The sequence below is a fragment of the Drosophila miranda genome, chromosome XL (assembly GCF_003369915.1).
Source record: "Drosophila miranda strain MSH22 chromosome XL, D.miranda_PacBio2.1, whole genome shotgun sequence".
Taxonomy (NCBI): Eukaryota; Metazoa; Arthropoda; class Insecta; order Diptera; family Drosophilidae; genus Drosophila; species Drosophila miranda.
The window spans coordinates 24,016,371-24,041,361 of record NC_046673.1 but is presented as its reverse complement, the minus strand read 5'-3'; the positions used below and the strand labels follow the sequence as shown (position 1 = coordinate 24,041,361).

General features: G+C 46.2%; 8 protein-coding genes and 2 non-coding genes across 12 annotated transcripts; 4 read left to right on the top strand and 6 right to left on the bottom strand.

Moving 5' to 3' along the window:
- The first annotated feature begins 197 nt into the window (after positions 1-197).
- LOC108163829 (RNA-binding protein NOB1) lies at positions 198-1,845 on the top strand. The gene is made up of 2 exons (XM_017299333.2): positions 198-351; positions 415-1,845. The coding sequence occupies exons 1-2, from the start codon at positions 277-279 to the stop codon at positions 1,738-1,740; spliced, it is 1,401 nt and encodes a 466-aa protein (XP_017154822.1). The 5' UTR covers positions 198-276; the 3' UTR covers positions 1,741-1,845.
- LOC108163841 (NAD(P)H-hydrate epimerase) lies at positions 1,793-2,811 on the bottom strand. Its single transcript, XM_017299359.2, has 2 exons — positions 2,132-2,811; positions 1,793-2,072 (listed from the first exon to the last, which is right to left on the bottom strand). The coding sequence occupies exons 1-2, from the start codon at positions 2,776-2,778 to the stop codon at positions 1,853-1,855; spliced, it is 867 nt and encodes a 288-aa protein (XP_017154848.1). The 5' UTR covers positions 2,779-2,811; the 3' UTR covers positions 1,793-1,852.
- A 116-nt stretch (positions 2,812-2,927) lies between these two features.
- On the bottom strand, positions 2,928-4,806 carry LOC108163834 (zinc finger protein 134). Its single transcript, XM_017299346.2, has 2 exons — positions 4,053-4,806; positions 2,928-3,985 (listed from the first exon to the last, which is right to left on the bottom strand). Exons 1-2 carry the CDS (start codon positions 4,392-4,394, stop codon positions 3,002-3,004), a joined length of 1,326 nt encoding a protein of 441 aa, XP_017154835.1. The 5' UTR covers positions 4,395-4,806; the 3' UTR covers positions 2,928-3,001.
- A 596-nt stretch (positions 4,807-5,402) lies between these two features.
- Positions 5,403-10,369, top strand: LOC108162253 (probable nuclear transport factor 2). 2 transcript variants are annotated; one of them, XM_033389030.1, is made up of 4 exons: positions 5,403-5,630; positions 6,084-6,155; positions 6,233-6,331; positions 6,601-6,749. In XM_033389030.1, exons 1-4 carry the CDS (start codon positions 5,523-5,525, stop codon positions 6,709-6,711), a joined length of 390 nt encoding a protein of 129 aa, XP_033244921.1. In that variant the 5' UTR covers positions 5,403-5,522; the 3' UTR covers positions 6,712-6,749. The 2 variants fall into 2 exon arrangements, with proteins under 2 accessions (XP_033244921.1, XP_017152393.1); XM_017296904.2 differs by lacking the exon at positions 6,601-6,749 and adding an exon at positions 10,112-10,369 and having other exon boundaries at positions 5,407-5,630.
- Positions 10,370-10,712: 343 nt separating this feature from the next.
- Positions 10,713-14,727, bottom strand: LOC108162231. Its single transcript, XM_017296862.2, has 3 exons — positions 12,368-14,727; positions 11,796-11,919; positions 10,713-11,727 (listed from the first exon to the last, which is right to left on the bottom strand). Exons 1-3 carry the CDS (start codon positions 12,563-12,565, stop codon positions 11,510-11,512), a joined length of 540 nt encoding a protein of 179 aa, XP_017152351.1. The 5' UTR covers positions 12,566-14,727; the 3' UTR covers positions 10,713-11,509.
- Positions 13,920-15,172, top strand: LOC108162242 (microsomal glutathione S-transferase 1). 2 transcript variants are annotated; one of them, XM_017296892.2, is made up of 2 exons: positions 13,920-14,091; positions 14,757-15,172. In XM_017296892.2, exons 1-2 carry the CDS (start codon positions 13,963-13,965, stop codon positions 15,081-15,083), a joined length of 456 nt encoding a protein of 151 aa, XP_017152381.1. In that variant the 5' UTR covers positions 13,920-13,962; the 3' UTR covers positions 15,084-15,172. The 2 variants fall into 2 exon arrangements, with proteins under 2 accessions (XP_017152381.1, XP_017152371.1); XM_017296882.2 differs by lacking the exon at positions 13,920-14,091 and adding an exon at positions 14,435-14,661.
- Positions 15,173-16,608: 1,436 nt separating this feature from the next.
- Positions 16,609-19,988, top strand: LOC108164659 (cystathionine beta-synthase). Its single transcript, XM_017300512.2, has 4 exons — positions 16,609-16,737; positions 18,080-18,306; positions 18,396-19,437; positions 19,505-19,988. Exons 2-4 carry the CDS (start codon positions 18,084-18,086, stop codon positions 19,812-19,814), a joined length of 1,575 nt encoding a protein of 524 aa, XP_017156001.1. The 5' UTR covers positions 16,609-16,737; positions 18,080-18,083; the 3' UTR covers positions 19,815-19,988.
- Positions 19,989-21,243: 1,255 nt separating this feature from the next.
- Positions 21,244-24,756, bottom strand: LOC108162479 (dolichyl-diphosphooligosaccharide--protein glycosyltransferase subunit STT3A). The gene is made up of 7 exons (XM_017297231.2): positions 24,647-24,756; positions 24,387-24,573; positions 23,861-24,189; positions 23,403-23,792; positions 22,900-23,187; positions 22,212-22,688; positions 21,244-21,998 (listed from the first exon to the last, which is right to left on the bottom strand). Exons 2-7 carry the CDS (start codon positions 24,508-24,510, stop codon positions 21,444-21,446), a joined length of 2,163 nt encoding a protein of 720 aa, XP_017152720.1. The 5' UTR covers positions 24,511-24,573; positions 24,647-24,756; the 3' UTR covers positions 21,244-21,443.
- On the bottom strand, positions 22,090-22,171 carry LOC117186065. Its single transcript, XR_004471244.1, has one exon. It is a non-coding gene; the product is annotated as a small nucleolar RNA Me28S-U3344 (small nucleolar RNA).
- On the bottom strand, positions 23,269-23,351 carry LOC117186064. The gene has a single exon (XR_004471243.1). It is a non-coding gene; the product is annotated as a small nucleolar RNA Me28S-U3344 (small nucleolar RNA).
- Positions 24,757-24,991: the final 235 nt, after the last annotated feature.

The window sequence follows — 24,991 nt, the reverse complement described above, 5'->3', positions numbered from 1 at the left end:
AAAATGACTTAGTATCTTATATCGATAGCCGCTCGACCATCCGACTAGCCGCTAAACCATCGAGTCCTATACGTGTTGCTATAATTAAATACTTAACATTTAATATGATATTACTTTCCATATTATCGTTAAATTGTATAATTTGTAATATTCAATGCACAAAGAAATCTATCGCATGGCAGCAATACTTATGCCCATCACTATCGATAGCAGAGCGCGACACGTGCTGTTTTCCTTTTATTTATATTTTATATGTGAAGACAAATCGCAATTAAAATGAGCGTAACAAATGGAAAGATCAAATATATGGTAGCGGATACCACAGCATTCATCAATGCAGTTCCCCTGAATGTAAGTCGACTGCGAGATCAATCAATAACGCTGTAACCAATCATTAAATCCGTTCGTTACCAGGAATACGCCGAGAGTGTTCTTACTGTGCCCGATGTGGTAGCCGAGGTGCGCAATAAACGCCAGATACGGCGCCTCTGTGTGCTGCCGTTTGGCCTGGAGGTGCGTGAACCGCGACCCGAAAGCGTCAAGCACTGTGTGGAGTTCGCCAAGAAGACGGGCGACTATGCCAGCCTCTCTGGCATCGATCTGAAGGTGATCGCCCTCTCGTACGAGCTGGAGAGCGACAATGTGGGCACAGAGCATCTGCGCAAAGAGCCAGTGATGGCCCAGACCATTGCCTCCAAGGAGGAGCCCAAGGAAATGCAGGAGGCCAACAATAAGCGTCTTGTGGGCTGGTACATGCCCGAAGGCGATGAAGGGGAAGGCGATGAGGACGACGATGATGAAGATGTTGAGGATGTGGATGAGGATGAGGATAATGAGGATGTAGAAAAGGAAAAGTCTGTAGATAACGTAAAAGCTGCCATTGAGGCTCAGATCAACGGATTGGCGCTGCCCACCGAAAATCTCCCCGAGACAAAGGAGGATGACATCTCCGAGGAGGAGCTGAAGAAGCTGCTGGAGCAATTGAGTTGTGATTCCGACGCCCCGGAGTACGATCTCCTTGTGGCCCAGGCCCAGACAGAAGAGGATGAATCGGAGCAAGAACCGGAACAGCAATCCTCCAACAGCAATCAGGACGATGACGTCGGCGACGACGGCTGGATCACCCACTCGAACATCAGGAGCGCCAAGAAGGCACTCGAGGGCAAGGTGGAGTCCGATGCGGTGCCCCTGGTGGCCTGCATGACCACAGATTATGCCATTCAGAATGTGCTCAAGCAAATGAATCTGAACTTGGCCGCCCTCAATGGGCGCATCATCAAGCAGCTGCGCACGTATATCCTCCGCTGCTACGCCTGCTTCAAGACCACCAGCATCATGACCAAAGTCTTCTGTCCGAACTGCGGCAACAAGACGCTCAAGCGCGTCGCCGTCAGCCTGGATGAGAACGGGAAGCAGGTGATCCACATCAATACGCGTCGCCCCCTGACGTCCAAGTACAAGAACCAGAGCCTGCCCAAATTTCAAGGCGGCAAGCATTCGCGGAATCCCATTCTATTCGAGGACCAGCCCATGCCGCGCCAAATGCCGTCGCGCGTGGCCAAAACAAAGACCAATGCCATGGACGAGGACTACATAGCCGGCTACTCGCCATTCGTCCTCCGCGACGTCGACTCCAAGTCTGCCATGCTCCGCTCCAAGGGCAATCTCAAGGAGTGGGCGCGAAACAACAACTTTGAGGAAGATCGTCGTCGCAAGCACTACAATCGTCTCTACAAATAGCGGGGGATCAGGGTCGGGGTGTCAGGGAGGGGTCCATAGCATAAGCTTTCCATTAATCCGTGTAATCTGTGTTTATTTCGAGATTAAACGCGTCCTACAAACACACACACACTTACAGCCTGACAACCAGCTTGGAGCCGTAGTCTGGCAGATTGAGCTGGTATTTACGCTGAAGGGCGGGCGGCACAAAGCGTCCGCCCAAGTAGTGATGCTCTCCTTTGAAGTGCTCTGCACAGAGCTTGGGGGCCGTCAAGGAGATGAGCAGCTTCGGCTCAAAGTCGCACTCGCTCTGCTTGCCCTTCTCCACATCCCAGCCGCTGGGTATGTCCACACTGCGACAAACAAAAACACCCATTACAGATCTCCAAAGAAGCTGCTGCTGAATTCTCACCTGGCTATTGGCACCTTTGTTTCCTGCATCATCTTTACCAGGGGCACAAAATCTTCGCGTACCGGCGGCTTGAAGCCGAAGCCAAACAGGGCATCCAAGATCAGGTCATAGTCCTCCTCGGCATCTGACAAAGAGGGGCACTTTTTAACGCTGGGTATCTCCATGTGGTGGCACTGATTGGTCAGATTCTCGTACAGCGACATCAGTGTGGGTTTTGGATAGTAAACGGTGGGCTGGTAGCCCATCAACGACAGATGCCGGGCACAGACCAGACCATCGCCACCATTGTTTCCCGGCCCACAGACGACCAACACTCGCGGATGGGTCTGGGCGGGAAAGCACTCGGCCACGGCATCGGCACAGCTTAATCCGGCCAGTTCCATTAGCTGACCCACATGGAACGTCTCGAACAGATCGAGGTCCAGTTGGATGGCCTCGCTTTGACTCAGATACTTGACCATATTTTTGCAAGATTGCAAGCTGAAATGACGTTTTAATTGTTGGTTTTGTCTTTGCTGTTGCTTTTCGATAATTGCAAAATGCGAGAATGGCAACCGGCTTTGCGTGTTTTTTGTACGCCAAAGCAGTTGACAAGTCCTTGGGTTGCATCCATTCCACCGGAGACATTGCCAGCTAGGCAAGCGCATATTTCCCCAGTTAATTTAGTACTTAAATAATTGAAAAATTACAAACAAAATATTAACTAAAATAAAATTACATGCAGCTGGAACAAAGATAAGTCTATCGATAGCCTCAAGCGATAGTTGAACGAACAACCGATGACCCGCTATTTGAATCAAATTTCAAACGTTAAACACTTTATTTGTTCTTATATCAGGTACACGCTAAAATACAACAAAAAATGTTCTTTCAGATGGCTTCACGGGCCCGACCATCACTACCACGACCCCCGCAGGACAGCTCCTGTTCCCTGTGGCCGCTGTGACGTTGCTGGTGGATTTCCAGGGTCTGGCGCGTGATGCACGGCTTGTTGCATTGCGCACAGGCGTAGGGCCAAAGAGTTTTGTCATGGCTGCGCATGTGGGAGGCGAGCCGCTCCCCGTCGGAAAAGCACTTGGAACATACATCGCAACGGGAGGGTCGTTGCTGCTGGTCGCTGGCGTGCAGGCGCTCGTGCCTTACCTGGGAGGCATGCGTCCCAAAACGCTTATCGCAATGGACGCACTGGAAGCGCCGCTGGCCCTCATGCACCACCCGCACATGACGACTGATGGCGCTCTTGTGGCGGAACAGCTGCGGACACTGCTGGCACTTGAATTTCTCCCAACTGGGGTTGTGTATGCGCAGATGGGTGAGCAGCTCCGTCCGCGTCACCTTGGCCACGCCACAGTGCTCGCAGACGTGCTCCTTGCGCTGGGCGTGCCGCTTCAAGTGCTCGCCCAGTGCATTCTTGGTGCTATACTGGCGGTTGCAGTGCTCGCAGATCAGATGCTGCGCCTCCTCCAGCTGCTGCTGGGCAGACCCGCTGCCGCTGCCCCCGCCGCTCCCCTGGGACGAAGGATGGGAGTTGCGCATGTGCGAACGGAGCTGCTCATAGCGCGTGAAGGACTTGTCACAGTTGCGGCAGAGGAATGGCTTGGCATGACCTTGGTGCACGCTGCGGATGTGGGCCTCCAGGTAGGGCAGCTTGTAGACCTGCTTTCCGCACTGGTCGCAGGCCAGGGACCCCCCTCCTCTCTTGCTGGACGATACTGAAATCGAGGCGGTGTCGGTTGCCTGTTCGGCTGCATCTGCCGACTCTTGCTGAGTCAGCTCAAGCTCCTCCTCCTCCTCCTCCTCCTCCTCCTCGCTGTCTCGGGGCTCGTCTTTTATCGAAACATCGCTGGGCAGCAGCTGAGGAGAGACGCTAAGAGAGCATTAGGAAAACGAATGTTGGCATAAACAAGTGTCGTATATCAACCAGCTGTGTTTCTAGGTGCGGCGGCTGTGCCTCCCCCCCGGATCCTGCTGGGACAGAATTTTTGGCCTGCGCTTCGAAAAGTGGCGTCAGCTTTTCATTCGACTCTTGGGCGACCTTGCACAGTTCTTCGAAATACTCAATGGCGTTGTAGCAGAGGGCGCATATCTGCTTGGGAAAGCCTTGGGGCTGCTCCAGCACATCGATGCCGAAAAACTTCTTTAGCATGTGCACCGAACGCGAGTGGAGGTTGTCTAAACTGTGGTCGGAGCGGTGCTCCTTGAGCTCGCGCAGTTGCCGCAGGCAGATGCGACATTGTCGGGCTATATTGGCGATGGTAAACATTACTCAGACGCGGCCAGTTTTAAACCGAAAAACCCGAAAGATGAATAAAAACCGTTCGCGTCGTTGTTGCTGGCGCTGGTGCTGCAGCGATCTATAGATTAGCGGGCGGAACGCCCGAAAGGAGTTATCAGCAGACAAATTTTAGTTATTCGTTCTTCTTTTCCTCCGCGGAACAGTGTTGCCATTTTAGCCTATTAACGACTAGATCTAGCTTATTTGAAAACGGATATGCTTGAAAAATTATGAAGGCATTGGCCAAGAGAATAAAATTCGATTTATAAAAAATCTATAAAACGGAAGCACATGAGTCGCTTATGTGTTTGCAACAGTTCATAATCGTTACAGCGAAAAGAATACCGATTCGAATAATAGCGAATTGGATGAAATAATAACACAATTAGAAATGTATATATTTATGTGTTGTTTTATTTTTAGCCTATTTTCTACAATTTTTAGCTTGCTCAAAATCTGGCAGCACTGTTGCGGAAACAAACAATAAGTATTGTTCGCGAACGACGTCCAGCGCTGGCGAAACATCGATAGTAAAATATCGATGCAACTCTTAGCGATGAGCGGTGACTTCTGTGACATGATCACTGGGCAACAGATTAATTAGTTACTGTCATTAGAAAAAAAATGTATATTCCAATTGAACTGGAAATTCACTTTTTATTGAGATACATTATAGAAATATTGATATATGTGGCAGCACGAAGCATTTCTGACTCCATAAGGCATAAATATTCTTGATCAGCATAAATAGCCGGGTCCCTTCGCTTATTTTGTTAATATATTGTTTATATAGTCTCAGATATTCTCAGAGCTAGAGCAGACCGGATTACCCACAATTTTATTCCCGCTCGCATTCATTGTGCTCCCTAAACCCTAAGCTAACTGAGTATCGGGTAATTTTGTTCTGCTAAATTTATACTGTGACTGTGACTTTTCCCTGTGAAGTGAGGCATCAATAATCGATATTTCGAACCCTTCACATCTGTTTTCCTGCCATCACTCATTTCTCTATCGGAATCGGAGCTGAAAACTGTGATTTTTTGTGTGATCGTTTGAAGAATTTGCCGAATAGTTTTTGGTTAATTTGTTAATAGCTTCTAAAGTAAATTGAGTACGATGTCGCTTAATCCCCAGTACGAAGATATTGGCAAGGGCTTCGTCCAGCAGTACTATGCCCTGTTCGACGACCCGGCAAACCGTGCAAGCGTGGTCAATTTCTACAGCGTAAGTTTTTCTGTGTCTTTTCTGGCCTGAACTGGACGCTTCAGATTGTGAAACTTTGCGGGGGTGTCGCTACGGCAGCGGTAGCAACAATTGTAAAGTGGTTCTCGGCTGCAGCTGCGCCTCCTCTTGGCGCACAGGTGACGTGCGTTGCGCCCTTGAAAAAGTCCACCTTCTCTCGTGCAGCCTCCTCCGAGGCGGATATAAAAAAGGGCGCGCAAATGAAGAAAATCATATATGAGAAGCCTGGGTTGATTCAACGGAAAAACTCGAGGTGGCTTGAGCGTCTTCTCGAATCTTCCCATCGGTCCGGGTACACACATACACCCAATGCACGCGCGCCTGTACGTATATACAAAAATCTTCATATATATATGCTGCGAGGCCTGTGTGTTTGTGTGTGTGAGTGCATATGTACGATGTGCGATTTTTCATGAAACAATTATTCAATTCAAGGCAACAGAATCCTTTATGACCTTCGAAGGCCATCAGATACAGGGAGCTCCAAAAATATTAGAAAAGGTTCAGGTAAGTGTCCATATATGTATGTTCTGTATACATATCTTTAAGAAGTTATTCAAACATTGCCTCCCATTGATCCACAGAGCCTGAGTTTTCAAAAGATTACAAGGGTAATAACCGCTGTCGACTCGCAGCCCACCTTCGATGGAGGAGTGCTTATCAATGTCCTGGGACGACTGCAGGTAAGCTCTAAGGGTTCACAACACCCCGCAAAAAGGGGAAGCCAATCGAAAGAAGTCTCGGTGCAATTTCGAAAATATGCGAAAATGTACCGCTACGGCTTCGTCCGACTTTGCACGCGCTGCTCGATAAGGGACGCGTTTAGATTGCTTCGATCGCAATGCCTCCCGACATACACAAAAATATATATACATACATATGTACATATATATATCGTATATTTCAAATTTAAAAAAACTCAATTAATGGAACAACAACAACAAAACAACAGACCGACGAGGACCAGCCGCATGCCTACATACAGACCTTTGTGCTGAAGCCCGTCGGCGGTAGTTTCTTTGTGCAGCACGATATCTTTCGGCTATCGCTGCACGATGTGTAGCCCCCCGGGCAGTCGTCCTCCTCTTCCCACCACCACCACCAACAAGAGAGCAATCGGGCACGAGGCAGGCCAAGTAAAAAGAGAAGCGACACTTTTGTTGAGTTTACTGCTAAGAAATCCAAGAATACCTCAACTTCAACCTCAACCCAGAAACCCAACTAAGACACAAAGCCCGTCTGTGTATCCGTCTCCGTATCTCCGTCTTTTGGTATCCGAATCTAACTCGAACGTAAATCCGTAACGTAACGAAAGTACATTCTAAGCGTTAAATCTGCTGTTTGTCATATTGCTGTTGCTGTTGCTGTTACTGTTTTCGTGTTATCATCTCCTTCCTTCGCCCTCTTTCTGGTCTTCTAATTTTCAAAGACCAAAATACAATCTCGTGATTCATTAATCCCCATAATTTACATGTTTCACATTTCATTTTGAGCATGTTTTTCTTTTTTTAGTTGGATCTTAACATTGAAAAGATACTCCCGGTACTCGACGAGTGAGTGCGCAAAAAGGGTTTACTCTCTCTCTCTCTTTTTATGTCCGCCTGAATCTCGAACATTTTAGAAGTTTTAACAAGAGAATATATATGTATTAGAGCCCTGCATGAGTGCACAGTATTCCAAAGAAAGGCAGAAAGGCTACGCTGCTACTGTCATTCCACAAGCAACAGTCGATATTGTTGAACTGTGCACTGTGAACACCGTGAACACTATGCACACTGTGCACACTCTGAGCATTGTGAACACTGTGTTAAAACCATATTTGATGTAAAAATATGTTGCTTAGAAAAATAATTTTGTTTAATTGGTTTTAGATTACATTTCATATTTTTTTAAATTTATATTTAAAAACATAATTTTGTTAACCATGTCGTCTCTGCCTGATATGGAGCTTCGTTTTTCACAAATTAAGTTCCTGGCTAACGAGAACACTCTTTCGGAGGAAGCTAACGATGCTGGTGTTGCAAATATCTTGCAGCTTAATTTGTACAATGTTGGGAACTGGAATTGGTCTTCGTTCCACCAGTGCAAAACATTGAATTCGTCTTTCATAGGTACTCGTATATTGGAGTACGCTACTATTTCTCTTGTCAAGACTTCTTCCTCTGACTGTCCTGAAAGCGGTTCGATAAAATCAGCTAGAAACTCTTCGAATTTATTTGAACAAGTCGCCGACAGGTCTAAGTTCTCTTTGTCATCAGTGAGAAACGATCGCATCATATCCTTACAGTCTTCAATCGTGAGGGTTCTATCCACTTGTCTCCATTGATTTGTTGGAGGGAATAAAAACAACGCAATTCTGTGGTACTTCGTTATGTACTTTAAAAGTACTGAGTCGATATGCATGCTCAAGGACCAGCTCAATTTTTGTTCAATATCTTTATCTGAATTAGCGTCTTTTATGAACTTTTGAAGAGCATGAATGCGGGGAATAACCCAGTGCATGGTCGGATATTTGTCCGCCTCCAGGAATTTCGAAATTTCCTCGATTTTAGAGAGTACATTTGTGACTGCGGTAATGTCGCTATAGTTCAACCCATCTAAACGATTCATTTCGTTTTGTTCATTTAAAATTTGAACGACGTCATGCCAATTGTTCTCTATCGATTTCATTGTATAAAAAATTGTATTCCATCTCGTCTGACAGACACCCTTAAGACTCAACTCGAGTTTTAAGTTCTGTCCGGACCTCTTGAAATATTTAGCCAGTTTTGCGCATTTTTTTTTTTCGATTTGAAGCAATTCTGGAACTGCTTTGAATGCTTTTTCAACAACGTTGTTTAGCAAATGATTTATACAATGAATATGAGCTGATTCCTTAAATGCAGATATCATGTTTGATCCACGGTCTGTTACAATAATGGCGTCGTTTAAGTCTAGCCCAAAAGAATTCAAACATTGTTCCACTTTAGTACGAATTAGTGTGCCTGCAAATAAATAAAAGCAAGAAAAAACAATTGTCTTCCTCATTTGCCTCACATTTCGTAAACAATTTAATACCCTCTGTTAGGGTATAAACACGTACCTGTTGCAGATTCACCTTTAATGCAGATCATTTCCAACAAACGGTTTTTCACATAAATAAGACTTCTGCGAAAAGGTGTCTGTCCATGCGTCCGACGTGATAGTGTAGCCATTACCTTTCATTAAGGCTATTTCTTCTGTGACAGCTCGAAGTTCCTTATTGTATAAGTCTGTGACATTACGCGATACAGTTGTTGGATGAGGAGCAGCAGGTTGCTAACGTTTATGTTTGGTCCAAAACGACTTCCAATATCAAGGGCAACGGTTATAACGTCCTTAAGTCCTGAATCGCTGATAATACTAAATGGTCGACAATTTTGAACGACCCACTTCGTCACGACCTTTGTCACCGATAATTTCGTTTCGGCATCTACGACAGGTTCATAAACGTTACCGTTTTCTTCAGATTTGGTAACCTTATAGCACTTATGCCGGACCAAATTGGACGAGGCACCAGTAAACTTGAAAACCGTAAAACAATTTCGACATGCCACGATGTTTGGAATAACATTGCTGTCCTCTCCAACGACAGGACCAAAAACTTCCCACACCTTGCTTTTGCCACGTTTTTGGTTAATTTTGTATTGGCCAGCCATTATTTTTGCTTTTATATCGGCTGGAAATTCGAAGCCAGATGGTGACAAGGACTGCGAATTAAATGTGCATATAATATTCGAATAGAAACACACGCATACATTTTTCTACTAAACTTACATAATCAAAAGAACCAACAATCGAATTTGCCATTTTCAGTAATTAGCAAACAGTACAAGCACCGACAGAAAATTAAATGAAAATGTCCTTCTCGTTAGCTTTTTGATGTTTTCTTTTCTTTCGATTCGTTTGACTCACACATTCCACACTGCAGTGAGCAAAACAATGCACAACAAATTGAGCGAGAGAGACACCTCATACACTCTCTCTCTGTCACAACGTTTTTCGTAACAGTGTGAGTGCGAGTCATACGATTTGACAGGAGTCACTCGACAATTATGCCTTGAGTCAATGAGTCAGCAAATGAAGGAAAGAAAATGAATTGAAAGATAGTGTGAAAAGGATACATGAATCATGTTTTGATACTGTGCACAGTGTGGTTCCTAACTGTTAATACGAATTAGTGTGTACTCGTGCAGGGCTCTAATATGTATCTATAAATAATATAGTAAATACAAAAAAAAACTTTTTAACCAAGTAAAAGATCTCGTGAGTAGCGGGTATATCTGATGTCCGGAATATCACTCCGGCCGTATCGTTTTTCCTCACTTTTCCGCTAGAACTTTGTTTTTTTCGCTTTTCAATTTATTTTTGCACGCCTTTTAATCGAAATTCGGTAAAAAAAATTAATGGAAGATTAATAATTATTGGATTTCTACCTTTTGCAGTGCGACGACGATCCCCCGCATGCCTTCTCGCAGGTCTTTATGCTGAAGGCCAATGCAAACTCGTTCTTTGTGGCCCACGACATTTTCCGTCTAAATATACACAATACTGCATAAGTAATATCCATAAAAACACATAACCACACCCAAAGATGCGGCGCAGAACAGAGAACAAAACGGCACCGGCAACGATCAGCGACTCGACAAGGAAAACTCGACAAGAAAAACTCGACAAAAAACTCAGCAGAAGATCAAAAAAAGGTAAATAAAAAAATCAGAAAACTCGTCAAAAAAGTGTTGTTGTAGTAGTATTGCTCTCTAGAAACAACTCAGCAACCGTGGAACAGCAACACATCAATGTCCACAATTCAACAACAACCACAACAACAGCAGCAGCAGCAGCTTAACAACAACGGCTAGCTCAATCAATGGATAGGGTGGAGGTCCATGCCCATGGCCAGACGCATACGCAGTGCCGCAGCAAGTTCTCACGTTTATCAGGAATGAACAAAACAGAATAAAAAGAGAAATTAAATTCTAATTACTATTACTATTACTATGTAAACGAAATGAGCGAATGCCGCGCTCCGATCCCCTATACATATTTTTTTCGGACCATTTTCCATGTCAATGACTAATTTAAAAAGCGTACGATTTACTTTTTATTGAGACTAAATCTCACACAATAACAGACAAATTATTACACTTACATTTAAGCGAGTTTAGGGGACAAGGACGATCATATTGACGAGAGTAAGAGAGTGACTAACGTGTATGCAAAATGTACGAGCAATCTTAGAATGTGTGTAAAGCAAAAGCAATTGTAAAAATCGTCTGATGCGTTCGATCACACAGAGAATGGATGCATGCGAGCTGCTAGAGTAGCTAGCAGCGTCTCCCATCACTCTCTGGGAATCTAGCGCATCTAACAGACGCATGGAATCGCTAAAGACTAGATCTGAACGTATGCAAATGTAATCTAAGACGCGTTTCTGTGGCGAAGGCAAAGCAATCGAAAATTATTGTAACAATCATAGATGCATCCAATCGTTTCCAATTGTGTTTTAAAATCTAAGAATGCACCCGAGGGAAAGCGCTAGAGTGGCTATAACCTCTGCAGTTGTATTAATCTAAGGCATCACCACCATCACACACAGCACAGCACGTTGGGTAGGTTCGGTAGGGGAGAACTTGAGGGAAGCTCGCTAGTAAGTTTTAAGCTATTCAGTTGTATGTGTGGTTAGTGTTATTCTAAAGAGCGAATGTTTGAGTAAAAAATATATAAATAAATGAAATTAAATGAACTCTGAATCTGAATCTGAATCTGCGACTTATGGACTATTAAATGCGTATGAAAGAAGCAATAAAAAAAACACAAAATAAAGGTTGTGTGAGGCCCGTTCACTTGTCCCGAAAGGTGAAGATGGCATCGAATCCAAAGAGCACGCCATTGACGATAGACAGTGAGGCCTTGATCAGCGCCAGGTCGCGTGTCCGTGTCCTGAAAGAGAACTCCCAAGCCTCGATGATGAACACACCGCTTGCCACGAATAGGGCGCAGCCCATGACGCTGAAGAATATGTCGATGCGCTTGTGAATGGGTGCCCGCATCAGAACGCCTAAAATGATGGGAGGATGATGGATTGGAGTGATATGTATCAGCGCCAGGTAGTATTTGAGCACTTACCAGCAAATACACCAATCACCACGATAATGTAGCCCGTGAAGGTGCCGGTGGCCAGAAATGATGTCATAATATCGCGATCGTTGAAGCTGTAAAAGTGCAGCACCAAACAGGCCACGGCAAACCCCTAAGGAGAGAAGCGAGATGGCATATTAAGCTTTGCTTTTGAGCGGATATGCGCTATCCAACACTCATTGGGTTCAGTGTTCGTTAAGGGTAAGCGCGAAATTGTTCAAGCATGGCGGATCCACGAAATGATGAATACTCATTGATTCAGGTTTTTTTTAGACTGAAACTTCTCAGGATTAAAAGCGAGCTATTGCCAGCTTAGCACTATATCAGATCAGTGTTGGTTAAGGATAACCAACTTTTAAACTAAAAAACAAACATTAAAAGGATGTCCTTTTCCCAGGATTCAAAGCCAGCTATATCCGGGTCCAAACCAATTGAAACACTAATAGCATGGCATTCTTCGAAGAATAAGAGTGCACTTTAATATCCTTATGAGCACTTTTCCTCTACCACTTTTCACTCGTAACATTCCAACAAAAGATCACTTGAAAAAAATTATTTACCAATTCCAGAAATTTGACCACATTGAGGCGACCTTTACGTTCACCGTGCGACATTTTATGAAACTGTTGCCGATGGTAGTCCTCGAAGATGTGATCCAGTTTGAAGACGCTCCCTATTTCGATCCGTTCAGCGTGTACACGACCAAAGCGGAACGTAAACTGATTGCTGCTTGCCCCCGTGGATGCTGTGTGTGGCATGCGAGAGGCTATGCAAATCTCTGATGTTCTGCAGCAGATCGGATTGGATTGGATGACCAGCGAACGAGCGCGAAATTAATTAATTACACTTTTGGGCGGCGGCTGGAGAGGACCCGAGAGGAAATAGGCTTTTCATTTTGTGGCTCTGTTTATCTGCTGTTTATCGTGAAGTGGAAACCGCCTGGCGTGCTTTTCTGCTGTAAGACGGAACCGCAACCAGACATCCCACAATTTTACAGAGCGCACTTAAGGAAGGCCCCCTTGACTGGCTGAAGAGTGGGAATAGGAATGGGCATGGGCATGGGGCGGGGATGTTGTGTGCCTCATAATTATTGTTATGTTTGGGGCAGAGCACACATTATTTCTCGGATTATGAAATGATTATGATTCTATTATGATGCGGCCTCACATTGCTAATGATTTGCTGCTAGAAGGTTATGTCAAGATTTATGCCCCGACTCTCTGGACTGAGGAATGGGGGAATGGGGCCATTAGGTTAAGTTCCTAATTTTGGAGGGGCAGTCCCCATTTTTAAAGCATTCTTATAGATTTCGATTCCTATGATTGGAAAAAGGAGATTGGTTGTAGTTTTATGGCAGAATTACCATTTTTGTAATCCATTATGTACCAGTTTTGGATCAGGTTTGCATCAGAAACCAGTTTCTATCTATTTTTAGAGGAGAAGTGCATCTGAATGCTATAGATTCATAGAAATATCTGATTGTGGAGCGCTCTTCAGGGGATTCGAAAGGCAAAAAATATAGATGAATAGTTAAAAGGGTCCAACTTTTAAAAATTTATTTTTTGTGATTTCAAGTGATCTCCCAACCTTAATGGGGAGAACGAAATGGTCTTATCAAAAAAAAAAAGCACAAAGCTTTGAAGCACCTGCTGATATGATACACCCCTCATATGAAAATCTTTGTACATATGTACCTTTCGACCTATTTTTGAACCTTGCTTATCGCTCCACTCCCTCGATTAATCCCATTTCCCTACCTTATGCACGGAACGGGAGGGAGCTTCGTTTACGATACTCGCAATTTTCCAGAACGAAAGCTAATTGAGCTTTGGAGCTTTTTGTCTTTGCAATTTTACGCTAATTACCGGCAATTTGTATGCTTTTGTTGTTTCATTTAATTTTAATCATAGCAAAACGGGTATTTAGTAGATAAATACCCTGTTAATTACATGCCAACCCCTTGGGGGAAATGCTAGATCTGATCATATTCGAGCCAACATGTTCACACAGACAACTAACCCAACCCAGTATATACCCCTTTGGGGGCGAGCTCTACAGGGCATCCAATCGCGATATTACTAGTTTTCCCTCACTTGTCGTGCATCGAACGATTCAGTCTGTGAGTGCACGCGAAAGGTCTGTCTGAGGTCTCAAAATGCTGCATCCCGAGTTGATTTCTATGGAGAACGAGGTGTTCCGCGTCTACCTCGGCTGGACGGCGGTTCTGGTGCTCAAAATCTTTGCCATGGGCATCCTTACGGGCCTCACCCGCTTCGTAACGGCAGTAAGTACAATTTTTTTTCCCTCTGGTGCATCGTTGACACTACTTTGGCTTAAGTTCGGATTTACTTGAATATTTTATGACATGACCAATTCGACACATTTGAAGATGCCCTTAAGGGCTAAAGTGATCCCATTGATTTGGCAGGTCAATGGCTGGGGCTTGCCTTCTGCTTAGTGTAAACAGACAAATTCCATAGCAGCTGCTCTCAAACTGTCTTCAATTCGACATAATTTCTGGCTTGCTCAGAATGACGCGACACTTTTGCTTTGAGCTTTGAGAGAGCTTTTCCAACAAGTGAGCGAGAGCCATATAAAGAAAACACACAAGCACGAATGCTCTCAAAACTTGAACTTTCACGGCGCGCTACAGACCTGACAATCGAACCGACCGGCAGAAAATCATCTAATAATCTAAAATAAAACTAAAATCAAGTGAAAGATGGCCGGCGTTGTGGAGCTACTCAGCCTTAATAATCCCGTGTTCAAGAGCTATGTGTTCTGGGCCGGCGTTCTGGTCATCAAAATGCTGCTCATGAGCCTCCTCACGGCCGTGCAGCGCTTCAAGACGAAGGTGTGTGTGTGGCTAGGGCTGCGGCTTAGGTCAAAGTCTCATTTAAGTGAAAGTCACTAACGGTGCCGCTATCTCTCTATCTCCCGACATTCTAGACCTTTGCCAATCCCGAGGATCTGATGTCGCCCAAGCTGAAGGTCAAATTCGACGATCCCAATGTGGAACGTGTGCGCCGCGCCCATCGCAACGATCTGGAGAACATTGTGCCCTTTTTCATCATCGGCCTGCTCTATACGCTGACGAATCCCAGCGTCTTCCTGGCCGTCAATCTCTTCCGCGCCGTGGGCATTGCCCGCATTGTCCACACCATCGTCTATGCTGTGGTCGTGGTGCCACAGCCATCCCGCGCGCTCGCTTTCTTTGTGGCCCTCGGTGCCACCGTGTACATGGCCCTACAGGTCATCCTGGCGGCTGCTTTTTAATTTTTAGATTTAAACACAGCAATTTGTTAATGTTCTATTTTTTATGCATAAATTCACATGTAAACTGCTACATATAGTCGCAGGTTTAAGTTTATTTTGTTATCTGTGGCATTCACGAAGAGCTTTTACAGTTTTAAAAGCTTTTGTGTGGGGTAAGCTCGTTCACACTAAAATCAAGCATTGCTGAACTTCCTGCAAGTGGTTTTCATTTGATGTCGTTTCATTTTTAAACTGAAGACGATTGTTATCGAGATTAGTTAGAAGATAATATAATAAAGAAGTGCAATTGATATGAAATAAGAAGATACAATAGCTATGAGTGATTAGAGAGATCGTAATTTGTGTGGGACGAGAGCTGGAAAGAGAGCGTCCAAATAAGCTTGGAAAACAGAATTTTGATGATAATTAAATGAAATAGAGTATACAAATATAGCTATAAAGATATAGCAAATACCTGCTGATCAGCAACAATGATTTCAGACTTGTGCTTTGAATTTTATTTTTTTTAGAAAAGATGCAATAAAAGAGAGTACTTAAAATTAACATATCTTGTAGAAAATTAATCCACCAACCGGATAAAATGATGTGTCCTGGAAGTCCTAGCTCGCTAGTAATATCAAAATCGAGGAATATGTATAATAGAACTTGTTATATATTATAGAACTGAGAAATTGTTTGTCATCTCAGGCTCCAATGAAGGCGAAAACAACTTAGTCTCTGTTTTAAATATCACAACGATGTTTTAAATTCGTCAGTATATTTACGGTGTATTTTAAAAATGAGACGGTATATTTCTTAGGGTCAGACCGTATATCTTATCGGATTTTCTGATTTTCTTGCCACCATGTCTAGCGCACACACCTCTCAAATTTTATATTTTTCATAATAGTAGTATTTTCTAGTATTTTCCAGTATTTTTAAAGACACATAATGGAGTCATCCTCTTGTGCAATGCACCAATGTATAAATCGTGTAGAAACGCCACTTAGAGCAATTTCCCAGGCCACTTCGAATACTAATTCGTGATCAGCATCGAATTCCTGGTCGTTTGCCATCAACATCTAAATTTTTTCAAATATGTCAGAAAAAAAGGGATGTCAAAAAGGGGATAACGGAGATTTTTCACACTGGCGCTTCCATGGAGCTTGTATGGAAAAAAAACGGGCAAAAATGTTTGAAAAATACACATTTCCCCTTAAGGTGTCGCCTTTGGTAATTACATAAAATATAGTTAATATGTATCAAATGTGTAGTTATTATGTAGTTACCATGTAAAGAAGTCAATTTAGCGGAAATTGCTTTTGATCAGTTTGCTTAAACCTTATTTTAAAAGCAATGCAAAAAAGGTGACGACTTAAATTCAACCAGTCTTGTAGGAAATTGATTTAATAATCGGATAAAACTTGAGTTCAGAGCTGAGGGTCTTAGCTAGCTGGTAATACTCAACCGAATATCAAAAAGGTTGGAGTATGATGGAACTTGAATACAAAAAATTCGTCAGTATATTTTGAAATTTGTGACGTAGCTTAGGTATATTGTTGAGGTTCACTGCTGACCAGGTGGCAGTCGGCAGTTCTCGCGCGCTCCGCCCTCGCTGCTCGCGCCTCGTTGTCCCTCGCTTCACACGTTTTCTTCGCACCAAGTATTGGTATTGGTAAGTACTGGCTTTAACCGTAAACTGTGAAACTAAGCGAGGCTTACTGCTCTAGCTGCAGTGGCAGACATCTCACATCTCACTCGCTCCCATTGCATATACGCATTTGAAATGTTAATGTACGACCCGCCGACCCCCGTCACTTCTCTGCGCCTAGAATACCGGCTTTTTGGCAACGAAAATACATAGAAGAGTGGGAGGAGGAGGTGGGAGAGAAACATGTGCTTGTCTATTTTTTGAGTGCCGTTTTATTTTGTGCTTGTTGGAGTGAAACAAGAATCCATACAAATGCACTTATGTATATAGGTGAGAGTGTGTTAGTCCAGCTAGAGTTGGAGCTCTGTTTGTCTCCTTTCTTCCTTCGGGAATAGGCAATCGAAATAGGGGGTTCAGTCTGCAGGGGAGGGAAGTGAAAAAAACCGTTGAGGGTTAGAAGATTTTACCTACATATTACACGAATATCAAACAGGAACCCCAGCTGTGCAAGCAGTCTTCTCTGACCTGCCCTAGGAGAGCTCCCGTTAGAACTCTTCTTTAGAAGAAAGATATCAATGTGGCACCCGTTTGTATTATTTATTCAGCTTCGAGTAGCGTAGCTTATCTGAATACTTTTCTATCAATCAGTGCCGCCCCTGACGGATAACCTTATCTTTATAGCATGCTCGTAAAAAAGTACTTATGGTTGGGTGGTATATGGCACCCCACCTGAAGAACAGCAGCGTGCGACCACACATTTTAAGACTTTGTCAAATATGTACATAGCAAACAACATGGAGGGTACTCCTAAATAATCGTTTTTTAAGGCAAACCATGCCAAGAAAGATGCCAAGAGATACTACTAGCGAGAAAATACAGAAAATTCGATTGCAGTGTTCTGCAAATAAATTCGTTAAATAGAAAACTTCGTTGTGCAGAAGTTTCGTAATAGAGAAGTGCGACTGTACTTATTAGAGATAAACATTCACAAAATAGAAAAACTATAGAAATGTTCCCCGTTCGATCCCCGTTCGCCAAGGGAGACCTTGGCGACTCCTCCGCTTGATTGGCTATTCTTTTGGGGCGTCATCGTATTATTATACGTTTTTCGGGACCTGACCTTTTGCTTTCGATTGAATAATAATCTCCCTACCATGAGACGACAAGAAATTCTGGAATCTGTAGCGTGTTTTTGTTATTTGGCTGATTAGACGGCGGATCGTAGGGGTCGCCAGGGGCCAGATCTATGCGGTAGGAACCATCTGGCATGTGGTGTGTGTAATCAGCAATCAGCATTCACAGCATTCATCAGTTCTTCCAATTATTATTCCACTTCCGCTTTTTGCCGTATTCCCATTCCGCGTAGAGAGATGCCAGCCAACAAGACGTACCAGAGGCCCGCGGATTATATTGATCCCGGCAAGCCGTCCAAGTGCAAATGGCATCTGGGTACCCAGGAGAAGACGCCGCACACGCAGCGGGGGATTGCCCACAGGCAAAAGATCACCCCGGACATCCTCGAGGTGATTGGCTGCACACCGCTGGTCCGGCTCAACCACATCCCAGCGAGGGAGGGCATCGAGTGTGAGATGTGTAAGTGCCTGTTGACTCAACTCCTTTCTAGCTTTCCTTTCTGATATATCCTCTGATACTGATGCTCTGATTTTTCGCTGATCTGACAGATGCCAAATGCGAGTTCCTGAATCCCGGTGGCTCTGTGAAGGACCGGATCGGCTACCGCATGGTGCAGGATGCCGAGGAGCAGGGCCTGCTCAAGCCGGGCTTCACCATCATCGAGCCCACGTCCGGGAACACGGGCATCGGCCTGGCCATGGCCTGCGCCGTCAAGGGCTACAAGTGCATCATCGTGATGCCCGAGAAGATGTCCAACGAGAAGGTATCGGCCCTGCGCACCCTCGGCGCCAAGATCATCCGCACGCCCACCGAGGCGGCCTACGACTCGCCCGAGGGCCTCATCTACGTGGCCCAGGAGCTGCAGCGCCAGACGCCCAACTCGATTGTGCTGGATCAGTACCGGAACGCCGGTAATCCGTTGTCCCACTACGACGGCACGGCCGCGGAGATCCTCTGGCAGCTAGACAACCAGGTGGACATGATTGTTGTATCCGCCGGCACGGCCGGCACCATCAGCGGCATTGGCCGGAAGATCAAGGAGCAGGCCCCCGCCTGCAAGATCGTCGGCGTGGATCCCTACGGCTCAGTTCTGGCCCGTCCCAAGGAGCTGAACAAAACGAATGTGCAGTTTTACGAGGTGGAGGGCATCGGCTACGACTTCCAGCCCACCGTTTTTGACGATGGCGTGGTGGATGTGTGGTCTAAGATCGGAGACGCCGACTGTTTCCCTATGAGCCGCCGCCTTAATGCCGAGGAGGGTCTGCTCTGCGGCGGTTCCAGTGGCGGGGCCATGCACGCCGCCCTCGAGCACGCCCGCACCCTGAAGAAGGGCCAGCGCTGCGTTGTGATCCTGCCCGACGGCATTCGCAACTACATGACAAAGTTCGTCTCCGACAACTGGATGGAGGCGCGCGGATTCAAGCAGCCCGTGAACGAGCACAGCCACTGGTGGTGGAACCTGCCCATCTCCAAGCTGGAGCTGCCCTCGCCCGTCGCCCTGCTCCAGTCCAGCGCCACAGTGGGCGAGGCCATTGCCCTGATGAAACAGCATCGTGTGGACCAGCTCCCGATGATCGACAATGAGGACGGGTACGCATAGATTTGGGCATATACACTTTTAAGGGAGATCCTTACATCCGTTCCCAATTCTTTGCAGCTCCATTCTGGGCGTTGTCGGCCAGGAGACGCTGATTAATCAGATCGTTAGCATGAACCGACAGCAGACGGACCCCGCTCTCAAGGCCCTCAACAAGCGCGTGATTCGCCTGAATGCCAACGAAGTGCTGGGCAAGCTGGCTCGCATTCTCGAAGTGGATCCCAGTGTCCTCATTGTGGGCAAGGGTGAATCCGGCAAGGAGGAGATCAAGTCGCTGGCCACCAAGCTGGATGTGACCTCATTCATTGTGGCCGAGAAAAAGGTCAATGCCAATGGAAATGGCACCGCCACCAACGGCAACAGCCACTAAAGGACTTCTCCTATACATAAGAAAGGAATAACAAAAAACATCCCCGAATCCCAGTTTGTGTCCCATATATTCTGACTTGACTGTAGCTACCAGCTGATAACTTATTCGTCTACCCACTCGCATGCATTTGTCTATTTTTGTAATAAAGGAATTTTTATTATACACAATTTTAAATTTAAATTTAAATTCAAATTCAAAAAGCGGCTGCTGGTGCTGCCATCGGGATGTGATTGTCATTTGCAGTGGATTGCGCATTAAAACAGTAGTTTGGCATATAATCGCTGGTGGTGCTTCCAAGACCAACAAAACCTCATTGAATGGAAGAAGCAGAACATCATGATTCATTTCTAAACGATGCGCCATAAAAAGGCTTTGAAGGGATGCTCTGGACTTTTTATAAGTTTCAGCTTTTGTCGAGTGACAAGCCGATCACTTATATGTGGCAGAAAGCTTTTGTCAGATATCGATTCGTCCGCAGTGGCGGACAAAAGGAGAAACTTTGAATTGAGGAATCGCTTTTTTACGGATTTGAAACCGCTGGTTCTCACGTGCATTTTGCAGACGAAGCTGTTCAACAGATCGCGCGGCCAGCACTGGATACTATCTGTATCTCTGTACAACGACAATGCCCTGATTATCCGCAGGGCCTATGCAGAGGCCGCAGGTCTCCCCGCCAGATCATCTATCCCCGGCTGACGGCCCATGTGCAAAAGTGTCTGTACAGCGATAGCCAAAGAGAGTCCCATCACAGATCTGCGTCGGCGCATATTGGCGAGGAATACGAGCTGAAGCTCAAGACCATCACCGTACGGCAAGGCCGCTACTTGAAAGATAAGATCGATGGAATGCCCTCCCCTGAAGAGCTCTGCTGCGCCTGTACCGCCTCCCTGTGGATCTTCGCTCCTCGATTTTGATCAGCCTGGCGACGCTTTCTCCTTTGGGGAGATTGCAAAAACGAGGGCACTTGAGCAGATGGAGTTTTTGGTGGCATTTCATTCCTGAAGAATTTAAAGGTCTAAGGATCCACACAAGTCCCGTCCGTCCCATTTAGCTGCCCAAAATGCCAATAAGACTCGGGTTTTTTGTTATCAGATTTGTCATCAGAGAATATACAATATATATTTCGATCTTTTCGCTTACACAATGCAGGATAGGACTCGCCTTCGAGGGCAGGGCCCTTTCATGAGTACACACAGTATATTCGACACTCACCACTCAAAAGGCAAAGAGAACGAACAAAGAGAGTAATAACAGTGCCAAAGTGAGAGAGAGAGGCTGTGTGTGTGTGTGTGTGTGTGTGTGTGTGTGTGTGTGTGTGTGTGTGTGTGTGTGTGTGTGTGGTGTGTGCTCATGCAGGGCTCTTCTATTCCGAACCATCATTTACAGATAGACACAAATACTAGAGGCAAAAAAATACATGATTTTAAAACTAAGTGCCGTGCCCCCGACAGGAGATAAATGAGAGGGAGAGCGAGATAGAGAGCAGCGAGAGCGCGAGATTACTAAATGCGGTTTCCGTGAGATAGAGAGGGATAGGGAGAGGTAATATACAAGTGCAAGTGCACCCCACACAAAAGAGACAGAGAGAGGGAGAACGAGATGGAATGCTTTGGGGTTTGACGTATCGCCCTAGACCCCGCGATTGGGTAGATCCTTGACCTTGTAGATGCGCACCAGCCAGTGCTCCGTGGTGTATGCCTCCTCGAGGACGTCCAGCTCAAAGTCCTTGTTGCCGATTTCGGCAGCGCGCACTCGATCGTAGCCCTGCGCCTTGCCACCTTCGGTGTACATCTGGCCGAAGCGATAGTAGCACATCTTGTACATGAGGCAATTGAGGAGCGTGGGGGAGCCCTCCTTGTCGACACGGAACTCCCCATTGGCCGCATAGTAGTCCTTCTCCTTGATGTGCGCCCCACGATCTGTGCTGCCGCCGATGCGCACCATCCACAGGAACTTATTGATGTCGTCTGAGGAGTAGCCGGTGAGGCCGCCAAAGATCACCAGGACATAGTCGACGTCCAGTTCGCGCATTATCTCGTAGGCCTTCTCCTCGGACGATGCCATGGCCTGGCCCACGCGCGAGATATGCGTATTGTTCCAGGTGTTGTTGTCCACCAAAATGGTGCGATTGGCCATGGCCGTGATCTGATAGCCATAGTCCCACCAGGACATAATACGGGCATCCTACAAAACAGACAGAAGGAGAAAAAGAGAGCGATGAATAATTGGATGGGAAACGTCTCTAAAGAGTGGGATCATAAAAGGGATATTATTGGAATTCGTCAGATATTGTTTTAGTACTCATTATGTTTCATACTCTTCCTATCAAGAATTTACAAATAGTCATCATTGAAGGGGGGAATGGGTATTGGAATTAGGATTTGCATGCATGCCCACCTCTGGTGTGTTCATCTGCAGCCAGTAGTAGGCCTCTCGAAAGTCGTCAAAGATGATCCGACCACCGTCGTGGGAGCGAGCACTCAGCACGATGCTGGGCGAGGAGTAGGCCTCCGAGGTGACCCACGTGCAGTGGAGCGTGTAGACAATCAGCATCATTGTGATGATGCCCACAAAACCGATGGCCACCTCGCTCTTGACCCCGCCCGTCTGCTGCTCGAGCTTCTTGTGGTGTCGCTTGCTGTCCGTGGGCTTCGGGGTGCCGCCACCGTCCACGCTCTTGATATACTTGGCCAGCAGATGGGAGATCGCGATGCCCGACAGCACACACATCACGGGGGCCAGCACCAGCATGAGGCGCACCATGACACCAGCAAAATAGATGCTCGTCACGCCATACAAAATGATGAAGATGTTCGAGTCGGTGAGTTTCGAGAAACAAAAGTAGAGGCCGGCGGGAAACAAAAACACCAGAATCTGGGGAGGGGAGAAACATTCATTAGTCGGATCAGGAGGAGGAGGGTGGCCGTATAGGATCGGGGGACGCCTTCAGCGATCAAAGTGCTAGGTAATCATTAAATGCATTAAGTCGCAGCTCATTCGCATCGTTGTTAGGTTTTCATCACTGGCGGGGGGAGGGCACAACAAAAGCCTGTTGGCTCCATGCCAAAAACCAAAGAAAACTCACCTGAAGATCAAAGTAAAATGATGACCAGGACGTGGGCTGGTGCTCCGACACGGAGGCAATGATGGGAATGTGATTCTTGGCGTAGGACGGATCCAGCAGCGAGTAAAAGCGGCCCGTCCAGGGCGACACTTTGCCGGTAATAGTTAGCAGAGTGCCCACGACCAGGACCAAAGTGAGCACGCTCGAGACCAGCGTCTTGAAGAGCAGCTCAAAGTGATCCTTGGGTATGCGAGAGCGCAGGTAGTCCACAAACGCATGGATCTGGCACAGACCAAAGACGCCAAGGGCCTGCAAAAAGGTCCAAAACGAAGAGCATTAGCACTGAACAACGCGGGAGAGTTGTATGGGGGAACGGAATGGCATTTAAGGATCAAATCAGTTTGGTTTGTTCGTACTCATTATGTTTCATACTCTTCCTATCAAGAATTACAAAAGTAATCATCACATTTGATCCGAAAATTAGGTAAAAAGGAAGACAGTTCTCGTGGTCGGTTGGCACTTACCAGCATATGCTCGGAGCTCTGGATGGGCTGGAAGCCCACAAACGATATCTGCATGGACAGAATGGTGCCCACGCAGTAGAGCGTGCTGTAGGCAATGTAGATCCTGTGCGAGAATCGTCCGGTTATCATCAGGGCCAGCACATGCAGCGGTATCAGATTGATGAGAAACACATAGCCGCCCCAAGAGGACACCATGTAAAAGTAGGCCAGTGCGGACATGGCCGACCAGAAGATGGTGCCCGTCTTGACCGCCTTTATCCACAGATAATAGGTGAAGAGCATGCAGAAGATGGCGATGCCCTCGTTGTCGTAGGAACCGGCCACCGATCGCGATATATAGCCGGGAACAATGGAGATCAGAGCGGCAGCCACCAGGCCAGCACCAGTGCTCTGCGCGGGGAGATAAAAGTTACATCCACGTGCGCGACATAACCTCCAACGGGGGCGGGGCGACTTACATGGATTTCCTTGGTCAGGGCGTAGGTGACCAGCACTGTCAGGGACGAGAAGAAGGGGGCCAGAAAGACGCACACATTGCGTATGTCAATGGTGATGTTCAGCAGCCACATGATTCGGTACAGGGCCGCGGAGGTGAGCATCAGCCCCGGGTAGATGGTGCCGCCGATGATGCGGCCCAGCGGATACCAGGCGCGCTCATCGAACCAATTGTGGAACTTGTAGAAGCCCTGCTCGGCCAGGAACCGCGTGGTGCGGTAGTTGAAGTACGGATCGAATTCATGGATGACACTTTCGAACCTCAGCACAGAAAAAAGGCGCGTGGCGAAGGCTGGAACCCGGAGGCGGAAAGAAAATGGAAAAGGGGGGGAGCGTTCGATAAGCACCGTTGTTTGATTCAGTCGGTTCAGGGTTATCGATAGGAGCGCTCGCTTGAACCGGTTCGCACGAGCCGTTTTGGTTCACGCTCACACACACATTTTTGCATTTTAGCATCTTGAAATGCATTTCGTTGCACATAGTACTTACACAGCACTGCAGCCAGTATGAGGATGACCAGCCTGAGCAGATGCTCTTGCTTTTCCCAGGTCAGGATACCCTTGGCCCTGCTGGCGGCGCTACCGCCCACGCCTCCTCCAATGTCCACGGCCATAGTTTTGCCGGTCCGTGTGTGCCGGTTGCTGGGATTGGGGGTGTTGCGGGATAGAACTACACACTACACGTAGGTAAGGTTATTAACCCGGTATTAAGGTTACAGCTCCAATGCACGCGCTTGTCCTGCACATTACCTTCACAGTTGATTTTGGGACGAACAAATACTTTTAAACTGCGCGACGGAACTCGGAAATATATTCGTGGCGGAACCAGTTCGCAGTGGGTGGGGATATTGGGTCGTTCACAGTGGACTTGTCGATAGGATGTACGGTCTGACCCTCAGATTTATACCGAAACTACGTCACAAATTTCAAAATATACCGTATATATAATTTTCAAAATTTGTTGAGGTCAAAATTGAATCTATGCGGGCATGGCTAAATGTCCTATCTAGCTAATAATATTCGACGGAACATCAAAATTGAGCAATATGGTTTTCAATCCTTAACGGAGAACGATTAAACCATTGTAAACCAAGA